We start from the raw sequence: 22691 nt of genomic DNA, 5'->3' as shown, positions 1-22691 counted from the left end.
AATTATTTTAAAACTTGTACTTTGCTAGCTAAATTGTTACAGTAGAAATTATACGAAACAATATTCAGACGCCGTTGCAAAAAATGGCGATGTCCACTCGGTGTGCAATTGCGTAAGTTAAATTGCTGTAAATGCAAATGACAGGCTTTATGAACGTAATGATCTCACTGCGAAAGTTTTCATGCAAGTTCAGTTATGTTAGTCAATGCCCAAAATTAGTCGATTGGTGTCTTATTTGATTGTTAAAACCGGTTTACATTGTAGTAAACAATAATAGCTGCACGTTGACATTGGCGTGGTGAGCTCTGGTTGGTCGAGACAAAACAGAATTAGACTGTGGAAGAAATGATGATTTGATTAGTATTTGATTATCAGTCAGTTGAACAGTCATCAGATCTTTTGGTCAGATATTGATATTTGTAGGTTTAATGACAAAAGGTGATATTAAGTTAAAGTAGCACTGTAGTCGTAGAAAGAAAACAATTTGTTTTTCTTGGAAGTGGGAATATATCAAAAGTCTTTGAAATTGAAGTAAAAATGTTAGACTGTGTGGTCAATTAATGTATCAAATGTACCAAAAATTGAAGTACCAATATTTAATTGTCTGTCATGTACTCTCTGACTACACTGCTTTGTGAATTGAATTTTGGCTATCATATTCATATGAACTGAAACATCAATTACAAAATACTAACGGTACTGAGAGTTTTTGATTGTCTTTGGTTTGGTGAAGATGTCAACTACTGGAAAAATTATTTGTAAACATGATTTTACTGTCTGCAAAATAGGTCATTTTCAAATGAATTTACTGGGAAGGAAGTGTATCTATTTCAAATGTAAAATCACTGAACTTCGTATTACTATGGACCCTAAGACAAATGGCATAAAGTAGAAAATTTTGTTTTGAATATTTTTGAAATGAGAGAAAAAATTCAATTCAATGCCCAATGTAGTCGATTCTACTACTAGTAGTAGTTACTAAGGAAACCAGATTGAGCGTGAAATTGACTTTTTTCTTTAATTCACAAATATATTCATAATTTTAATCACCTGCCAACATCTTAGATTTGAGGTTCGGAGATTTTACCTTATACACTAACCTTCAAAATTTCCTGTGAAAAGGCTTCTGATTTAAGCTTATAAATAAAAAGTTTCTTTTTATTGGTTGACATTTTGATCAACTCGAAGATTCTCAGTAGTATTTTGCAGTTGATATTTTTTTACGAAAATGATTCTGAAAACGTTATAGGTAGACAGAGAGTAGCTTTAGAATTCTGAGAAATAGATCAACATGTTTAACTAAGATGTAACTTTAACATTTTCTCTTTATTTTATTCTTTCAGCAGATCAAAAATGTCTTTGACCAAGTGCTTCATATTGTTAAGTTATTTCATATGTCAACTTTATGCTGTTCAGCGTGACAACTTTAAAACATGTGAACAGAGCAGCTTCTGCAAGTAAGACAAACTAACAAATTGTTGTTGGAGATAAATCATTTATGATAAAATTCTTGCCTATAGTTCTATAACTCAGTTGGTTAGAGCGTTTGTTCTTCATATGACATCATATCCATGGTTGTGGCATTGCGAGAACCACAGACAACAGACTGATATTTGAAATGGTCCAAATTGATGTTATCAGTGTTCCCAATAAACATTCACATAGATCTTTACAATCCCTTTAAGATTTGTAAGATAGCAGTCTTGCAAATGTCTTTTTTCCCCAACAGTAATATGTTCACCTCTCATTTGCAGACGTCAAAGAGCCTACCAACCAGCACAATCACCATATGTAGCTCTAGAAGATTCCTTAAAAATAACCAGCAATACTATAGATATACAATTACTTAACAAAGACAATAATGTCAGGTTTTTATTAACTATCTTTGGTCTACAAGACAATATGTTTCGAATCAAAATGAATGAATTAAGTCCAATAAAAGAAAGATATGAAATTCCTGTGGGTGATGCATTAAAAGAAGAACCTGCTCAACAAAAGTAAGTACTACCTTGTCATGTCTTATCATCATGTTAAAAATTGGACATTTTAAAAAATAATTTCAAGTTTTATGTCATCTCAGGTTAAATGTGGCTAGCTTTTTCAAATTCATATTCATAGTAACCAATATTGACCAATTTTATGCACCCAATTGGACTAGTGAAGAGTCACAACACCATGTAATGTGCAATGAGAAACATTTTATGAAGGACATTACCTCCTTTCATTTGATCTTTTTGAGAGATGTTGAAATGAACAACTGTAGCATTTAAACAAAAAAAATGCTCTTTTCTGGTCAGATCCCCCAATTAACACTGCTGACTGGGGGGAAACCAGGGCAAAAATTTACCTTCTTACCCCACTTCTATAATTTACTGCACAAACTACATCGAACTAGAAGTATGCCTTTTGTGTTTCAATTTAATTCAAAAATTTTATGAATTTGATAATTTTTGGATTTTATTTTTTAATTGTAGAATAAATTTTGCTGGAAAGGATAAAGATAAATTTGTAATTAAAATGTCCAATCATAAACTACTATTATCTCTATCACCATTTCGAATAGATGCTTATACTGATGAAACACCAGTTATGAGTCTCAATTCACAGGGATTACTGAAATTTGAACAAATGAGGATCAAACCGTAAGTATTCAAATACTAACAGAATGGCTGAATGGTCTGTAAAATGTACCATGTACAAGATCATGTCATATTTTGAGCTGTCAAGCTCTCAACTCACCTTTCTGCTTTCTGTATTATTATTTTAATAATCCAATTATACCATATATGAGGTATGTGATCTTTTATCAGAATCAATTTCAAATAATGCCTGTTTAAATATTTCGAAACTTGTGTTGTATTCGTTAACTCATGGATAGATAAATGGAAAGTTTCCTGGTATGAAATAGTATTCAGCTGAAATAAAGTCATATTTTCCATTGAAAATTCGGGTCAAACTGAGCTACCTGGAATTTCCAGATGCCGTGACATAATAATGTGATTTATGAATAGAAACTTGTGGCATAATGATTATGCAATAACAAGATTGAAAATGTAGTCCATACGTTTGTAATTATTTTTCTGACAAGGTAGTCATTTGTCTTTATGTGAGGTAAAATGTCCAATATGCCTAAGACTGCTCATACTGTGTAGATTTTCAACTAAAACTTACACACAGTATCAATTTTGAAAATTGTAATAATAATTTCCTGTTATGTTCATTCCTACAGTATTTCTGTTAAATAATGACTTTAATAAAGATCTGTGCTGTTTGCTTTTGCATAAGATGCTTTAAATATAACTCTATCTTTAAGAATGTCTGAAATATCTTTCTTAACCAACTCTCATTTTGTTCAAAATTTATCAAATATTTTCTTGCATCCGTATTGAATTTCTTAAATTTATTTTTATGGGGGATATTTTGAAAGCTTTCTGTGCACTTTAAAATTGCTTGCAAGAAATGGAAATTTTGCGATTTTGAGGAGTATTATTGTTGAAATTATAGGAGTTGGTTGGGATCTTTTGGCTCAACAATGTTTTCATGGATTACAAAACCTTTCAGAGAAGCAAAACCACCAGCTGATGATAGTGCTGATGAGAATGGTGAAGAAGCTAATCCTCAAGAAGCTGTAGAAAATCAGGTAAATTCTTGTTGGATTAGAATAAATTCCATGATTTCGCTTCGAAAATAAATTCCTTAAAAAATGAGTCATCAAATCACCTTAACAAAGTACCACTAATTAAGATGTGAGTTGATCACACAAGATTTAAAGTCTCAAACTTGAAGTGTAAATATTCATCTGTGATCTAACCGGGTGTCATAAATATGTTACAGCATCCCTCTTTTATCCAATAAATCTATTAACTAATTATACATAAAGCAATTAATTATTGAAAAATGTTTAAAAATTAAATTCCTTAGTTTATGGATTTTTAATTGTTGAATTGACTCAAAATTCCAAAGAACATGTTTTTAAGAAGAAACTCATCAGATCATGGATTGCATGTGTAGTAATTGAAGAAAAAGCACAAAACATCCAAATCTGTATTTTGACTTTTTTTTTGTATACCATGGAATTGCATCAATTATTCTACATTAATAAAATTTACACTTCCCTCTAAGGCTGGCTTGTAAAACTGTCTTTGTTTGGCAGTGCAATAGCTCAGTTGGCAGCTAGCTCCATTATCATCTGCTATGAAGTTAGATGCCAAGGGTTCAATCCTCCTTAAGGTAAGAAAATGCATGATGCCACAACCAGCGCTTCTGAAAGCCGTCCTAGTGTAGGCTTTCAATTCTGATCACAAATGATAATTTATATAATAATTTTAACTAGGAAGAGAAAGTGAAAGAAGAGAAAAAAGAAGATGAAACGGGAATGTGGGAAGAAACATTTAAAACTTTTACTGACTCAAAACCACATGGTGAGTTTTCTTATTCTTCACACCTGATACCACTGGGTAACTGGGCTTGTCACATAATTCTTCCGACATGAAAACTGGATCATTTTAAGATGGAAATGACAAAGCTATATGTCAGTGGAAAGAGCAGATGCTTTCTGTCAGTATTATTATATTATATAGTATAGCCATCTTTGATTGCAATGAGACTGTTCTTGATATTATTATATATATTTCATATCATTTAATTCTCTTTTGGAATTGTCCAGATTTGTTTGTATCTTTGGAAATTTTATTACTTCTTATCGATGCACTAGTGGGGGTATAAAAGAGGGAAAAATTTTTCATTCTAAAGAAAAGATGCATGTAACGGTACAGGTTCGTAATAATTTTGACCAATTATCTGCATTTTGAAAGTTTTTTTAGATCCCTTGACAGTTGGAATTAAAAAAAAAGAGCAGGCTTATGAAGCTGTTTTGGCAAAATTACTCTCATTGCACACTGCATGGTGTTGCCTGTCTTCAATAGCGTAATTGGTGCAGAAGAGGAGGACTTGCTTCTTGACAAAGTTTTAAACAAGATTTTAACAAAGCCACTCGTGTAGAAATGAAATGTTAAGCAAGGTGGAATGAACCGTAATATAAATATGATTGCTTTGTAACATTGTATCGTAAAGTTACGAGACAAACAGATGTTCAAACTAATCAATAACAATAACAATATATGTTATATATATAACAGTTACAATACATAGATTGTTATCTTTATTGTTATCTTATAATCTAACTACTCTGAATATGTTCTTTTATGTTAATTGATAATGTTAGAAATAGCTGTTGATGATTTTTCGCGCATATAGCAAAGGTTTAAAAAAGTAGTCTGACAAAGGTTGAAATTTCAATATGAATAAAACATTAAAGATTTATTTCAATCGGTTGAAAAGCTCTAGTTAACACATTGTTTAAGAGACTTTTATATTTTTCCCCAAGGACTTAGTAATACTAAAATGTTATCATGTGATTTTTGCATTTATTAATGTTTTTAAGTCCAGAACAAATGAAAAAATGTACCAATTGTAGCCAAATTATGACCAATACTACAATACTATTTACATAATTGTACTATAGATTGCTATTTCTGGTCACAATTCTTTCAATTATGGTGGAAGGTCTCAGAAGCTCTTCTCCTAATCTCTAAAGTAAAATATTTAAACAAAAAACCTCTATCCAATTCAGTTTTAATGTTTTGTTTAACTGACCTTCAAATATATTCAAGGATTTGAAATTGAATTAATATGTTGATGATCTAAATTTTATTCAACTTATGACATATTTAAATTCTGCAAATCGAAAATTTGTTGCTTGTCTTTTTCAGGGCCATCTTCAATTGGAATTGATGTATCATTTCCTGGTTTTGAAAATGTTTATGGTATTCCAGAACATGCCGATACCATGGCCCTTAAAACAACCAAGTAAGACAATTCTCTGATTATAAATACTAGTCCAGTTGAGTTCTAAAAGGGAACGATGCACCATTTATTTTACTAATAGTACCTTGGTCTCAGAAATGGGATTTTTTTTTTAGCTAATCCAGTCAGTAATAGTGTTCACAGCTCGTTCACAGATTATTTAATTTAGATGTATTTGTATTGTAGATTATTTAATTTAGATGTATTTGTATTGTAGATCTACAGATCCCTACAGATTATTTAATTTAGATGTATTTGTATTGTAGATCTAAAGATCCCTACAGATTATTTAATTTAGATGTATTTGTATTATAGATCTACAGATCCCTACAGATTATTTAATTTAGATGTATTTGTATTGTAGATCTACAGATTCCTACAGATTATTTAATTTAGATGTATTTGTATTGTAGATCTACAGATCCCTACAGATTATTTAATTTAGTTGTATTTGTATTGTAGATCTACAGATCCCTACAGATTATTTAATTTAGATGTATTTGTATTGTAGATCTACAGATCCCTACAGATTATTTAATTTAGATGTATTTGTATTGTAGATCTAAAGATCCCTACAGATTATTTAATTTAGATGTATTTGTATTATAGATCTACAGATCCCTACAGATTGTTTAATTTAGATGTATTTGTATTGTAGATCTACAGATTCCTACAGATTATTTAATTTAGATTGTAGATCTACAGATCCCTACAGATTATTTAATTTAGATGTATTTGTATTGTAGATCCACAGATCCCTACAGATTATTTAATTTAGATGTATTTGTTTTGTAGATCTACAGATCCTTACAGATTATTTAATTTAGATGTATTTGTATTGTAGATCTACAGATCCCTACAGATTATTTAATTTAGATGTATTTGTATTATAGATCTATGGATCCCTACAGATTATTTAATTTAGTTGTATTTGTATTGTAGATCTACAGATTCCTACAGATTATTTAATTTAGTTGTATTTGTATTGTAGATCTACAGATCCCTACAGATTATTTAATTTAGATGTATTTGTATTGTATATCTACAGATCCTTACAGATTATTTAATTTAGATGTATTTGTATTATAGATCTACAGATCCCTACAGATTATTTAATTTAGATGTATTTGTATTGTAGATCTACAGATCCTTACAGATTATTTAATTTAGATGTATTTGAATATGATTTATACAATCCTATGGCTTTATATGGTGCTGTACCTCTTATGTATGCTCACAAGTAAGTTAACTTTTACTGATGTATCTTCAGTGGCGATGCCATTGCCCACCATAGAAACATAGCTTGTAAACCCTACTTCATGTGCTTGTTATTTCAAAGTACTTGAATGATAAAAAAACCTGGACAAGCAAGACAATTCCGTTTATCAAAATCTCATCCAAAGCATGGCAAAATCAAGAGTTAAAAATAGTATAGTAGTGGACTCCAAAGAGAGGTACCATCAGGTGTTTCAAAACAAGTAAGCATGATCTGCTACACGCACTTATAAGTTGTGTTAAATATTGAAAATTTCTTAGTTATTAAGGACTTAGCAGCATTAGATTTTTACTTTGTTAGAATGTAGACAATGATCATGATTTCAGTAAACATTCAGAAAATCATTCTACGTGTTTCTGCTTTCAGTGAAGACAGAACAGTTGGTATATTCTGGCACAATGCAGCAGAAACATGGATAGATATTAGTTCTAATACAGCAGATAAGGTATATTGATAAATTTGGTTTATTGGTGATTTAAAGGAATAAGCATTCATGTATTTATCTTTATATCTATTTAAAGCTGGGCTATATCACTGCAAATTTCACAAGTAGAAGTTATGAGTTTTAATCGTAGGTTAGCTTATTTGAAACAATCCCCAAAAACTGATATTTTGATATCACACACTAATGTTTATATTTTCAGTCAGTATTTTCCCATATAGCTGATTTTGTAAAAGGTAATAATGAGATACCACAGACAGATACACATTGGTTCAGTGAAAGTGGTGTAATAGATGTATTTTTATTATTGGGTCCTACACCACGTGATGTATTTAAACAATACAGTAGACTTACAGGAACCACACAATTACCACCAGTATGTATAGTTTACATATTACAATCAGATTTTAAATAGATGGATAGCTTTTTGGCTATAAGTTGATTGCTTCTATTATGTGGTCATTTGCTTTAGCTTAAAGAGTTATAAGTTAGATACTAGCCTTTCACTATTCCTATCAATATTCAGATTAGAAAAATGATGTTAGGTCTCTTTGCAATACTAATTTAATTGAGGACAGTTGAATTTTCTAGGCTCTTCTGCATTCCTTTATATAGATTATTTATAATCAGTAATAACTAGATAACATTCAGAATGTCATTGACTGTTATTAGCTGATTTTTCATGTTATTGTTCTATCCTATCAAAGTTATGATTAGAAACACTAAAAAAAACATTAAACTAATAAATGTGAAAACGTTAAAAAAAAATTGAATGAAACTGTTAAATCATATCTATCAATTTCAGTTATATTCTCTGGCCTATCATCAATGTAGATGGAATTATAATGATCAAGATGATGTTAAAGCGTAAGTTATTCCATATTACATAGAAAATGACAATTTCTCTACTTTTATTTTAATTTTCTGAAATAAGGCTCATACATTAGGTTTATGCCTTTTTTTTTGTACAATCTATTTGCAAAACGTGATCTCTAAGAACTGATGTTGATTTCTTACTTAAAAACCGAAATGCATTGCTATACTTTTGTTTATTTTATTGACAAGATATAATTACTATGGTAGCATGATATGTTTATACCTAAATCCTTAATATCATTTTCTGGTATTTTACAGTGTGGATGCCAACTTTGATAAATTTGATATACCATTTGATGTAATATGGTTAGATATAGAACATACAGATGGCAAAAAGTAAGTTTTTTTATCTTTTTTTTTTGAAAAAATTAAATGTTGACGAACCATGACATGGTATCTGAAATAATGATTTATCCACCTCTACATTTGGGTGTCCATTTAAAGGGACAGATTGGCAATTTTTTTTTTTATTTATCAGAAACTGGATTTTTTTGGTAAGATAATCAGTCATTCACAGTTCACTGTCGAAATTTTAGCTTACTTTATTTTTTGCATTGTTTATTTTTTTATTAGCCTTGTTTATTATAAATAATGTGAAAATATTGTACTAATTCCTTTATTTTTTTATTCCTAAATTTTTTTTTGGATTAAATGATAAATTTTTCATTAATACCTAACTCTTTTTTGCAGATATTTTACGTGGGCTCATGATAAATTCCCCACCCCTGAAGAAATGATAAAGAATCTGTCTGTAAAGGGACGTAAATTAGTAACTATTGTTGATCCTCATCTAAAACGAGAAGATGGGTATAGTGTATATACTGATGCTAGAGATAGAGGTTTTCTTATTAAAAATAAAGATGGTAATGATTATGAAGGGTGGTGTTGGCCAGGTAAATACATGTTATCATTATAAACAGTCATATTTTGGTCTTGTAATTAAATTTACTTTTGGGACTACTTTATTTTTGCTATAGTTGATTATATTTTGGACTGTTTAACCATGTATTGTGCTATAGGGTATCATTATCAACTTAATTTGCCCCATTAAATTTTGTCTTGAAAATTGTCACCGACTGCCTGATAACATTTAAATTGTTGCATGAGCTCAAGTTTTCAGCTTTAAGCTCCTTAATTCCTGGGCTTTATTCAATATACAAACAGTATTTCAAAAATGTAAATAGATTTTGAAAGTATATTAAGATATAGATTTGGCATGCAAAGTTATTAAAAAATATTCCAGGCTCATCAAGTTGGCCTGATTTTACCAACCCTGTAGTTCGAGAATGGTGGGCTGATAAGTTTGCTCTCAGTGAATATAAAGGCTCTACCCCAGATTTAATAGTATGGAATGATATGAACGAACCATCAGTCTTTAACGGGCCAGAAATAACTTTCCATAAAGATGTCAAACATTATAATAATTTTGAAAATCGAGATTTACATAATATTTATGGCATGTATGTGGTAAGTAAAATTGAGATTTACATAATATTTATATGGAATGTTTGTGGTAAGTACAATTGAGATTTACATGATATTTATGGCATGTATGTGGTAAGTACAATTGAGATTTACATAATATTTATGGCATGTATGTGGTAAGTAAAATTGAGATTTACATAATATTTATTATGGAATGTTTGTGGTAAGTACAATTGAGATTTACATGATATTTATTATGGCATGTATGTGGTAAGTACAATTGAGATTTACATAATATTTATGGCATGTTTGTGTTATGTCAATGGAAATGTACATTATACAGCATGTATGTGAAAAAATAATGAGATTTACATAATATTTAATACTATTTTTGTACAGTCAATAAATAATCCAAGTTTCTATTGATAACATTTATTCCATGTTTTTTTCAGCATCAAGCTACTATGGAAGGGTTAGTCAAAAGATCTGGTGGGAAAGAAAGATCCTTTGTTTTAACTAGAGCCTTCTTTGCTGGTTCACAGAGATACAGTAAGTGTCTGATTCTGTAGTCCAAATTCACAAAGACCGGTAGAGGCCAAATTTATACATAGACTTTCACTAGGTCTTTCAATCATCTTGTTTTGTTATAGTACTCATAATTAGCCCCGTTATTCTCTCTGTACAAAAGATCAACGCCATAAGATTTGGTCAAGAACCAGCTGGAAGAAAAGATCCTCCATGAACCCATCCGTATCCTTGTATAAAAAAGCTGTTTCTTCCATGTTAACTTATTTCTTTACCCAGGTGCTGTATGGACAGGAGACAATATAGGAGAATGGTCTCATCTCAAGGTCTCTATACCAATGGTACTATCATTAAATTTAGCTGGTATAACATTCTCAGGAGCTGATGTTGGTGGATTCTTTAAAAATCCTGATCCCGAATTGCTCACTAGATGGTACCAGGTAATTGTTAAGAACAATATTTCAAAATTTTTGATGTGGACATTGTAATATCAATTTGTTTTCATGAAATTTCTGTATTTGGTAATGGTCAAATCTAGCGTGCCTTTGATTTCCGTGAATCACAAATCTAACAAATTTTGGATGGAATTGATCGCAATGTTTTGTCGTCTGCTTCTTAAGATTTATCCCAACATGCAATTCTGTTTCAGACTGGTGCTTTCTACCCATTTTTCCGAGCCCATGCCCATCTGGACACCAGACGTAGAGAACCATACTTATTACCAGAAGAAAATATAAAAATTGTACGAGAAGCTCTTAGATTACGTTATTCATTATTACCATATTATTATACATTATTTTACCAAGCAGAAGAAGATGGTCTACCTATTTTTAGACCATTATGGGTTGATTATCCTAAAGATAAAGATGTTTTTAAAATAGATGATCAGTTTTTGATAGGTAAGGAATAATTTATTGCTAGAGAATTTGCAGATTTTATGACAGATTTGCATTGTGGCACTAGTGATTTGGTCACTCTTTTAGATTGATTGTATCTCGTTGGATGTAAGCTCATCTCGTTCTGTGAGCCTAAATGTTGGTTATCTCTTTCGTGTTTGGTAGCAGCAGTTGAGTGAGATCTCTGAAAAGTTTTGAGAAATTCTTCATTTTACTCAAGATGATTCCCAAAACATGAGCAGCACACATGGATCCTTAGCTTAAAGCATAGACATGAAGGGATTAATATTTAATCTCGAAAGACTCAAGTTGGTTATTCTTTTGTGTTTGGTAGCTGCAGTAGAGAGCTCAGCAAAGTTTTAAGTAATTCCATCATACACTTTATATAGATGATTATCAAAACTTTGGCAGCACACAAGGACCCTCAATAAAATGTATGTTTGTCTCATCAGAGAAGCTAGTTATGGAATGAATGACACTCGCAATACTTGTTACCTGTTCAAGAGATTATCAGAGCTCCTGTGCCATTGCCTGTCTTGACCAGGAGAAAACCTTTGATTGTTGCTCATCACATACAAATCTTTCAATTTATTTTGTATAGGTTCATCATTATTAGTAAAACCAGTAACTGATCAAGGTCAGACTAATGTTAATGTTTATTTCCCGGGTAAAGATAATGTAAGTATATTATATATCCTGGTGTAGTATTAAAACCTGAACATTTTCCATTTTCTTTTGATTTATAATCTTGTATTTTATGGGCTATTATTGCATTTCAAGGCTGTTTTTAGAAACATTTACATATATTAGACATGTAAGAAAAATAAACAAGGACAAGTTGGATAACTGGTGCATCTGTTAACATGAAAACAAACAATGATTTCACAATCAAAATAAAAAAAACCCTGAAAATACTTAGTTCAATGGGAGAAAGTTTCTTACAACTGTTATTGTGAAGCCATCACTAACATTCACTTGGATATTCTAATTAAACTTTTATTAAATGGTGCCTGACAACTTATATTAATTTTCCAGTTATGTATATTTGTGTTTGTATATTATGTATATTTTTGTATGTATATTATGTATATATTTGTATGTGTATTATGTATATTTTTTATGTATATTGTTGTCTATATATTATGTATATTTTTGTATGTAGGTATGGTATGATATAGATACATATCAAACATACGATGGTTCAATGACAATCAATGTTCCTGCACCCTTAGATAAGGTAGGTGAGCTACTATTGATATCTCTGCAGCTCCCCTCTAGAGACGTCATAAAACGTGTTAGTTCTAGTGGAATTGTAAGAACCACAGACGTCTATTTGAAAATTGGAATGGTGAAAATTGAAGCTATCAGTGTCCCCGATACACATAAAAAATTTAGAAAACCTCTTTACAATCCCTTTAAAGGACTAGCGTACAATCCAATCAAATCCCTGCATTTTAAATTCCTATTGATACAAGGGCCTAATGATGTCAAGGTACTTTGTTTCTTAAATTTGTGAAGATGACCTTTTATTTGTATCATAATGACTTTAATTGGAGTTATCTCTAGGCGTTTGTCTAATTTGGTTGAACAATGTTGCAATAGGTGAAATTTCTGTTTCAGATACCTGTATATCAGAAAGGTGGATCTATTATAGCACGTAAATTACGACCTAGGAGATCATCCAGTCTCATGTACCAAGATCCATTTACATTGATAGTATGTCTGGATAAACAGGTATGTATTTACTTAATTGTAATGGAGTAAAGAAGCTCTTAATAGCTGTTTCTAAAGTTTCTTTTTCAGAGCTTAGACATTGAAGTATTCAAATGTGACTCATAAATTCCACAGCAGAAAGCAGAAAATTAAACAGGACTATTATGGAACTATTAAATGTTGATCTTAACTTCTGTTGACTTTACTAATGAGAGAAAATACCTCTAGATTATTATGAATACTTTGATGTAGATTTGTTGGTTTTAAAGTTTAGAATTACAATACTAGAAGAAAGGATTAGATTTAAGATTAGATTATATATTTTAGGGTAAAGCTGAAGGAGAGTTATATGTTGATGATTATCATTCATTCCAATATAAAAATGGAGATTATATACATAGACAATTTATATTTAATAAAAATACTTTATCTTCTAAGTAAGTATTTTTATACATTGAAATTTTTCGTAAACAGCCAAAGTGACGGAACGAGGTGCTACCAGGCAAATGATATGTACTTAAAGTATACAGCATACAGTGTTCGTTTATATAGTGTATTTCAAATTATAGTATTTTTACATTGCAATTTCTAATTGCCCATTCCTTTTTCAGAAATATTGACCCCAAAGGTCAATTTAATACAAGAGAATGGATAGAAAAAATTATTATAGTTGGTTTTCCTAATGAACCTAAAAAAATTACTATTGCTAATTCAAGTAAGTCTAGACCTTTTTTCTACACATTATCTTTCAACTGATGTGTCCAATTCAAACATTTACTACCGTATATAATGATTATAAATTGTAAAAATGTGGCCTGCATTTAAAGAAATATTGTACACAATTTTCATGTTAGTCTATGTAAGGAGAAATATGCTCACTATTTTTGTGTCTGCGTTATGCCATCTCCAACCTCAAATTTTTCGTCAACAAGGGGTGCACATTATATATGGGTAAATGGATTTTTCCAGTTTTTTGATGGGGTAAGGAAGTGGTGCGCGTTATACACATTTGCGCATTATATTCGGAAATATACAGTAATTGTTATTTGTTAAAATTTTGTCAATGAGTCTACATATATTTTCAACTATTTCAGGTGGTGAAAACAGTCGTATTTTAGGATTTCAATATAATGAGAATAATAAAAGTTTAACAATACGTAAACCTGGTGATAATATAGCTGATATATGGACATTGGTCATCGTTTAGTTATCATTATTATTATTATTATTACTGGTATTTGTTATTGTTATATCATTGGGATGTCAATTTGTACCAAGATTTGAACATCCAATCAAAAACTTTGAAAGTTGAACTGGTTTTGGTTTCAAAGATTTTGATTGGTTACTGGTTAGACATTTAAAATGTTGTATGTGTTGACTCCCTTTCACCATCATTTTACAATTTCTATGGCCTCATTTCAATTTACTGCACTACTTTTTATAAAATTGTACAATTCATTTTTTTTGTCTGAAGTTGATTTCCTAATTTGTGCAAGAACTGGACTTTATTTGCAAGTAAAAAATCGGTTAAGGTTTTCTTTTTGAATCGATGATGCTTATCAATAAACAGATAGAACTGTGATTCACTTTATCCAAGTAGCTTTGTATAAGGTTTTAATCTTAAACCAATAACAATGACGTTTTATCTTACGGGGATATTTGTGATTGGTTGGATTGAAAGTCATGTGACATCATGATAAACTCAAGTCCTGAATATGATATTTTCGAAAGTTACGACCAAAAAGTCAAGAAAACAAATTCAAATATAACCAAAGAGTTCCCAATTCAACTAGTATGATATTATTAAGGACTGTAGACATTTTGTTAAATCTTACCAATGACTAGCTTCTATATCATCATTTAGTTCCCTTTCTTAGAATCATTTATAATTTGAATTGACCAAATATTTTGCATGTAAACTTGTTTACTCACTGTATGTTTGAGTAATTTATTCACATTTTGTTTTAGTAAAATTAGGCAAGAAGTAATGATTTTGAATTTATAGAAATGTTATATTAGTTTTGTTGTAATTTTATTTGTTAATTTGGTCGTAAAAGTGCTGTATATAATGTACTGAAGAAATTGAAATGTGGATTCTTTGATATGAATGTATTTTTTTTTTGCCTCTGTCCATCACTTCCTTTCGTCCATCTCATTCTAATTTGTTACGAACGTCAAAAGTGAGAAAATTAGGGGTAAATATCTTTTTTGGTTCCAAATTAACTTGCCTAGAACCTACAACTAGCTGTCACCTGATTGTGAAATTCTTAATGAATAAGTTTTCCACTTATAGTTAATACTTAATACAATACTTATTGGATGAAAAGTGGCTAAGGTTCTAAGAACTGATCAATAACGTTTCTTCTGACATTTGTGCTGTTAGAAGACCACTTTGTGAATTTCAATAATTTACATATTAAGCATATACCATTTTATTTTCTTTTGGCATCAATTGTACTTATGAAGAATGAGAATTTTTTTTTTTTTGCTATTATTTAATTAATTAGTAATTTAATCTGATTAGAGAATTGTGTTATTTGCAAAACTTTGAAAGTGTAAAACCTGAAATTTGTGGTATGATTCAATGCAAGTGCAATAGATCATCTATTAAGTGCTAATGTATAAGTTAATTATAATGACAAATGCTACATATTTGGACATTTTTATTCTATCACCTTGTTGACAGAAAGAATAATGTACACCTGGTCTAAGCAAAATATAAGATTTATGTATTGGTCTATTTAGTAGCAAAAGATCCAAATATCCTTGATTATACTTATTTCTCTTTGTTTTGATCATGAAAAAAATTGTTTGTTTATTGTAGTGTAAATTCCTGTGTCTTTTTACTGATGTGATATCACAGGTTAGTGAGCAGGAAGATGTGATTTCACAGGTCAGTAAACAGGTAGATGTGATATCACTGGTCGGTAAACCGTACATACGTGATGTCCCAGGTCAGTGAACTGTATGATGTAGTATCATGGGTCTAATGAGTATGTGTATGAAGTGATATCATGTGTTAATATACTGTATGACATGTTATCATGGGTCAGTAAAACTGAAGTGATATCACAGGTCAGTAAAATTGAAGTGATAAAACCCCTTCCAGTAAACTGCATGGCAGGATATCACAGGTCAGTAAACTGTATGAAGTGATATCACTGGTCAATAAACTGTATGTGAAATCACAGATCAGTAAACTGTATGATGTGATTTCACAGGTCAGTAAACTGTATGTGATATCACTGGTCATTAAACTGCATGGCAGGATATCACAGGTCAGTAAACTGTTCGATGTGATATCACAGGTCTGTAAAGTGTATGTGATATCACAGGTCAGTAAACTGCATGTGTAATCAGTTTCATTTAATTTTTACAGATCAAGTGGAATAGATATTAAATAAGCAATGATTATAATTTAAATGTAAGAATGATTGATTGGGATGTAAAATATTAATTTTTATTGCTGAAATAATCAGGCACTCTGTAAATTGTTTGAATGATTTAATGTCTTGAAGTAAACATTTAAATAACACACTTGTACTGCTTTAATATTTTCAGAGCATTTATTTTACTGTGAGATGGTGCTTGATTGGATAGTTCTGAGCAGGATCTGTCTGTTACAAATCTGCCCTGACTTCCAAAATTTTTCCCATTTATTTCCTTCACTTCCATTTTGAATTCTGTATACGTTCTAAATTGTTTTAATGAACGTTCTGTTGATTCCATAAATCCTAGACATACAGATGCAGAACTCGCCAATCATGTATCTCTTGTTCTGTATGAAACTGCCCGATTATGTTGTAAAATATAGTGAGCAACGAGATCCTCCCATTCATGTCTCCACCCCTTTTCTGAAACACAACTGCAGTTTGAAATATAGTGACTTTATACTGTAGAAAAGATATAGCTATCATTTTTACATACAGTTTGGTGGAAGCACTGGTTGTACAAACACCTTCTCAATTAAACATGTACAAAAGAGATAAACTTAGTATGACGATCTTAAGTCAGTTAAGATATAAAACAATGACAATTCAAATTAAAAATGGCAAATGAATATGAAAAAGAAATTAGACATTACTTTAATGCATCATATATAATAGCCCAACAAACCTGTCTCTACCCTCAGACATGATATACAGATGGGATATTGGCACATTATGGACCAAACACAACTAGTTTTTGAGAATCTTAACCATTTATCAAGCCAAATTGCATTACATGGAAAAAGTGATATTTTGCGTATGGCCCTAAACGTATTTTTCAGGCTAATATCAAAACAGTCTGTACTATGCATTGATCATTGCCTGAGGAACAGCAGTTAATTATAAATTTTTCTTCCGTCTCAGTTATTCTGGCGCATATTTTCATCCAACATATTAGAAATAAGACCATCCATAGCTCCAAGTAATAGTCAAACTAATTCCGGTTACAAAATTTTTTGACTTAAAGAATGGAATAATAAAGTAGATTGACTAAATAGCATCAGATTTTAGTAATGGAAACTTACTGGAAGTACAGAATTCCAAAATCGCTTTTTACACTAATTATATACAATAATCTCATAAGCATCTATTTACAATTCTTGTTTACATGTTTAAATAAATAATAATACCATTTACACTTTGATTGAAAACTTACACATGATGAAAAACTTACACATGATGAAAAACTTACACATTGATTGAAAACTTACACATATATGATTTGCATAATTACAAAGATATTGCTTCATGAAAAACAAGGCTGTTTTAATATTGAAATCATCAGTTGGAATAAATTGTCTTCAAATCATTTCCAATATTTTTGATGAGAAAGTCACCATTATTTATTATCACTTTGGAATTTACTAATAAGTTGTTGGACCCATCCTTTCATAATCACTAAGTTTTCAGTATCTGTACCTATTTGATCTAGTCTACCTAACGATCTAGCAGAACGTAAGGTTGAGCTGACAGAACTACAAACACTATCATTACTATTTTCCGATTCTGCACGATTTCTACGATATCGGAACTGATTGTTAGATTCTGATAAATGAGATTTGATTTCACTCAGAGATTTAGGGGGAGATAACTCTCGTTCCTCACTTGCAGATCGACTTGATGATTTGCGATATTGGGAATTTTCTTGAAGATGGTGAAGTTTTTCTTTGATGATAGCTGCCGGTTCACGTCTTTTGACACCAAAAGTTTTTGGTGGCACTGGTTTGCTTTTTTCTTCCAGTAATTGAACATAGTCTTTGATAGATTTTCTCACAGGTTTGAAAACTGGCTCTGGTTGTTGAGAATCTTCCTTTGATATCGGTTTAATATCAGTGTCAATATCACAAAACACAGCTGAATCACGGAAAACATCGGAATTCAGATCTGCTGACAATCTACGCTCATAAAAACTGTCCACAGATTCTTCTGATGAATTAGATGTTGTCCGCTTCCTGTCTTTCTTTCTTTGTCGAACCGGACTTTGACCTCCATGTTTTTTGTATTTAACGTCAATAACACTTTTATGTACAACTTTACTTTCAGAATCATTAGAATTCTCAGTTTTACATTCCTCCGTATTTGCTTCTGACACTTTTATTTTACTCAACTCATTCAAATCATGATTGTCTATGACATCATCACTTTGCATAGAAAATCCTGAATCAGACTGCTGAAATTCAGAACTATTTAATGATGGCGTAGGTATAAGTGGGGCATCATTCGGTGGGAGAGACAGACGGGATGAAGGTTCTGGAGTTCCTTCCTTACTAGAATGATCGAATGAAGACAAGGAATCAGTGTCACGTAAGATACAAGCACTATGAGGTCGTGTTGAAGACTGCTGAACTTTTGCTGCATACATAGCCTCAATATTTGGCGGGAGGTTGTTAGCCAGTTTGGAACCAACAGATGAACTACCTAAACTACCTTCTAATAATACTGTTTGAAGATCAGGTTCTTTTGAGGTTCGTACCGGCCTTCGTTGATGATAGTTGATAGATAATTCTCTCGATGGTGACCTCACTTTTTGATTATGTTCCATTTGATCAGTTTTAGGCAACACATTTTGATTTGGTCCGTTATCATATTTTTCATCATCAGACAAAATTTCGGAATTGGGTCTGAAGTCAGGCACACTTGATGTAGCAGACATTTGTTCATATTCCTCATTTCTTTTGCTCAGTTTGGTTGTCCAATTCTGAATCTTATTTTTTAGATTACCAACAAGATTGTCACTAGAACTCGAATGACTGGCTTGGCTGTCATATGAAGAGGTTGAAATAGATGATACCCCTGAAAGTCTATTCAGATCTTTGTCTTCCTCATTTGGTGGTGCTGTTGTTGGAAATTTGGCATGATTCAGTGAGTGGTTAGAAGAATGTTTCATGTAGGTCTCCATTTCTTCCATGATTCTATCACTTTCTTGAAGAGTTTCCAAATCCAACGAGGCTGGTCGATGTCTTCCATAGCCCAATTCATAATATTTCCGATTACAAGGAGAAGAATTTGAGCGTGAAAGGTTACTTCCCTTTGAAGTATTGTTATTATTTTGATTGTTTCCGGGTAAGGATTTTGGTTGTGTGAGGTAGCGAGTTGTTCCCGATTCACTTCTGGTTGAATCACTACGCCACACACCTTTGAATTGTTTCGGTACCGATGTGTTGTTCTTTGTTGGTGAACAATATTTGGACAAAAATTTCACATTTTGAGGGTACTCATTTAATGAATTTCTATTGACATAAACCATCCAGTCTAAATTGTCACGAGAAGGTGTGCGTCTGTCGGTTACGTCTGATACATTTCGAGGACGTCCCCAATGTTGCAAGTTAGGAGATTTTGGAGCTGTGACAACTGAAATATTTGTAGAAGGTTTAGAATCGGAGTGTTTAATCCAAGGATCCTCATGATTTGGAACAACAAGACTGGATGTGGATGCTCGTAAAAGTTGATCGCTGCTACTCCATAATTTAGCATTAGAGCCTTTAGCTGCATGAAGTTTATCGCTTTCATTGGACAATTGTTGAACAATTGAACTGGAACTGCTGTTCAAACTTTTGTCCTTTCCTATAATGTCCATAGATTTTTTTCTGAAAGAATCATTAAAGGCAGTGATAGTATTTTCTGAGTTAGATCTTGGTTTTCGTTGTAACCAATTTGTACCAACACGAGGACGACCACGAATCAAACCAGAATATTTCTTTCCATTTTCGGCATTTTTCAAATCACTGAAACTTTTTGATGCCTCTGAATCAATGTCTACAGGTATCGTTGCCCTTGGTGATACAATCACTTCAGATTTAGATCGAAAATGATCTCCATTGACCCCATTAACAAGTGTATGATCACTTCCAAAACTATCACAATTTTCTAAATTTTCTTGCGACTGCTGGACCCAATGATCCGTGTCTGTTTCCTCATCCAGATCAGAACGACTAGTAAACATACAATCATTGTATTCTGCTAGATGATCTTGAGTTAAATTTGGATCATCTGTATCAGAATCCACGTCCATCACATCAGATTTAGAATTAAAATCCACTTTCACGTCTGACAAATCAGCAGAACAAATTGGACCCAGACGTACCGCACGTCTGAAACTTTGAGCTCTCTTAGTAACCTCTGGAGTAATATCCATTGAACTATCTTGTACACCAGGAGAGTCTAAAGTACTGTCCAAAAGAGATCTATCCGAAATATCAAAATCACTGAATATTCCCAATTCACCACGAGGCAAAGATTGCGATTTTTTCTGTCCAGTTCTAGGTACAACATCCAATGTCCGACCTCTCCTGTCTTTATCTTTATTGGTTTCCCCAGATATTCTTCTTCTATCAGGAGACTGAAAACACATAAAATAAAACATCATGTCACATTATGAACTTTATATAAAAAAAAACAGAAACTCTAATACTAAATTTAAATCCCTGAAAAGATACGCTTATCTCTTTATAATTATTAAAATAAGACAAAAATCATACTTACTTTTCTTCTGTTTGCTGAAAAATAAAACAGAAAAACATTATTAATAGAGTGCAAAATTATCATAAAGTATTATTGATTGAAATTCATCTATGATTTAGGCCTAAATGGGATATTTTATCAAATAATCAAAGTCATATGACCACATTAACTAAATGAATTCAACTGTGTTCCGAAAACATGCTCTAGATCATCATTGATAGTCTTTTTAAGTGATTGGGTTTCTATAACTACCTCGTTTCTGTTTCTGTGCCTTCAATAGATGAAATTCTAAAAAGAAAAAAATAATTATTAACACCGAGGGATTATGACTTGACAAAATTCATACAGCGACTCTTCTAAAAGAAGGAAAGGTTGGTATTCTTGGGCAGGCAATATCAAGTCTTATTTCCTTGAGGTTTCAAATGAAGAGGATCAAATATAGAGAATATAAAGACCATTGGTTTCGTTCATTTGTATTGATGTGTACTGAAGGGAAAAACTGCCTGCTAGCAAGAGCCAAAATAAAGTCTATTAAAGACATATTTGCTAACATTTTGATGTATAACAGGTGTAAATTGTATATGAAGGGAACTATATATGGAACTATCATAGGGAATGATTTTATGATATTTGTGGGTAAAATGTGGCGCCAACATTCATGAAATTAATCAACAACGTTAAAGTTACAATCTAAATAAATTCATATAACCTTTGACACCAAACTACTGTATCCAGAATCATTTTGAAATTGCAATCAGTTCTTGGAAATATTTACTTGCAAATTCCAATTTTGTGAGGAACACAGAATTTAAATCATTACTTTAAACTGTCAGCGCCTCTCTAAGGCCTCAAATTCAAGATGGAACAGATCCATAAATTACGATACTAAACTTCAAACCAATAAAACACCAGAAAACCCCATTACAAGCCATTAAATCATTTTGTACATAAATCATGATCAAAAAATAAACTTGATAACCTTCAGTTAGATTGTTCCCTGCACAGACAAACATATCAAAATCAAATCCAAAGGGACATCAAACCCAAAGCAAAAAACCTGGGAACATGCAATGAAAAACTGCACAACTGTTCACGACCAAACCAATGAAGCTCTCCTTAATTCTATTATAAACCAAATAGCCTATCCATCAAGAAATTAATGCAAATACTTAATTTAAAGATGCCATGCCTATAATCTTTTTTCCCGTGATCTTGGAAAGTTTCTGTTACTAAGCAACAATTGTTTTTTAAATAGAAATTACTTCAAGTCCAGAATAAACAATCTTGCCATTTAATTATCAGTAAAAGTGTCAGAGGACTAGAAACCAACTTTATACAATGTATGTATATCAACAAAATATGCAACATAATTATATGGGTGCGTATTATACATGCTAGCGTATTATATACCCAATTATACAGTATATGAACAAGATGGCTGTAGCTCTGCCTTCCAGTAGGATTAGGTTAAAGGTTATATGAATTTATTTAAGATTGGTATAATACATCATGCAATGTAAATAAACATGCTAATAGAATCCAGGTGAAATCAAAGGGATTGTAAAAAGGTTTTAAAAACTTGTTATTTGTATCGGGGACGCTGATAGCATCAATTTGCACCATTTCAATTTTCAATCAGAAGTCTATGGTTCATGCAGTTCTACTAAAGCTAAGTGTCATAAGACTCACAATTGCAAAAGCTAAGAATATATGAGTGCCTTTGT

The 22691-nt window shown here is 31.5% G+C and overlaps 1 protein-coding gene across 1 annotated transcript; it reads left to right on the top strand.

Moving 5' to 3' along the window:
• The first annotated feature begins 77 nt into the window (after window positions 1-77).
• On the top strand, window positions 78-15067 carry LOTGIDRAFT_217135 (hypothetical protein). The gene is made up of 23 exons (XM_009059039.1): window positions 78-112; window positions 1344-1457; window positions 1755-1997; window positions 2475-2642; window positions 3562-3640; window positions 4334-4421; window positions 5772-5868; window positions 7004-7105; window positions 7508-7586; window positions 7786-7959; window positions 8389-8450; window positions 8718-8795; window positions 9150-9352; window positions 9703-9926; window positions 10337-10433; window positions 10689-10849; window positions 11059-11308; window positions 11907-11983; window positions 12468-12542; window positions 12926-13039; window positions 13346-13455; window positions 13630-13733; window positions 14113-15067. Exons 1-23 carry the CDS (start codon window positions 84-86, stop codon window positions 14223-14225), a joined length of 2841 nt encoding a protein of 946 aa, XP_009057287.1. The 5' UTR covers window positions 78-83; the 3' UTR covers window positions 14226-15067.
• Window positions 15068-22691: the final 7624 nt, after the last annotated feature.

The sequence above is a fragment of the Lottia gigantea genome, assembly GCF_000327385.1.
Source record: "Lottia gigantea unplaced genomic scaffold LOTGIsca_37, whole genome shotgun sequence".
Classification (NCBI taxonomy): Eukaryota; Metazoa; Mollusca; class Gastropoda; family Lottiidae; genus Lottia; species Lottia gigantea.
The sequence above is the reverse complement of the archived record's forward strand: the minus strand, read 5'-3'. Positions and strand labels throughout refer to the sequence as shown.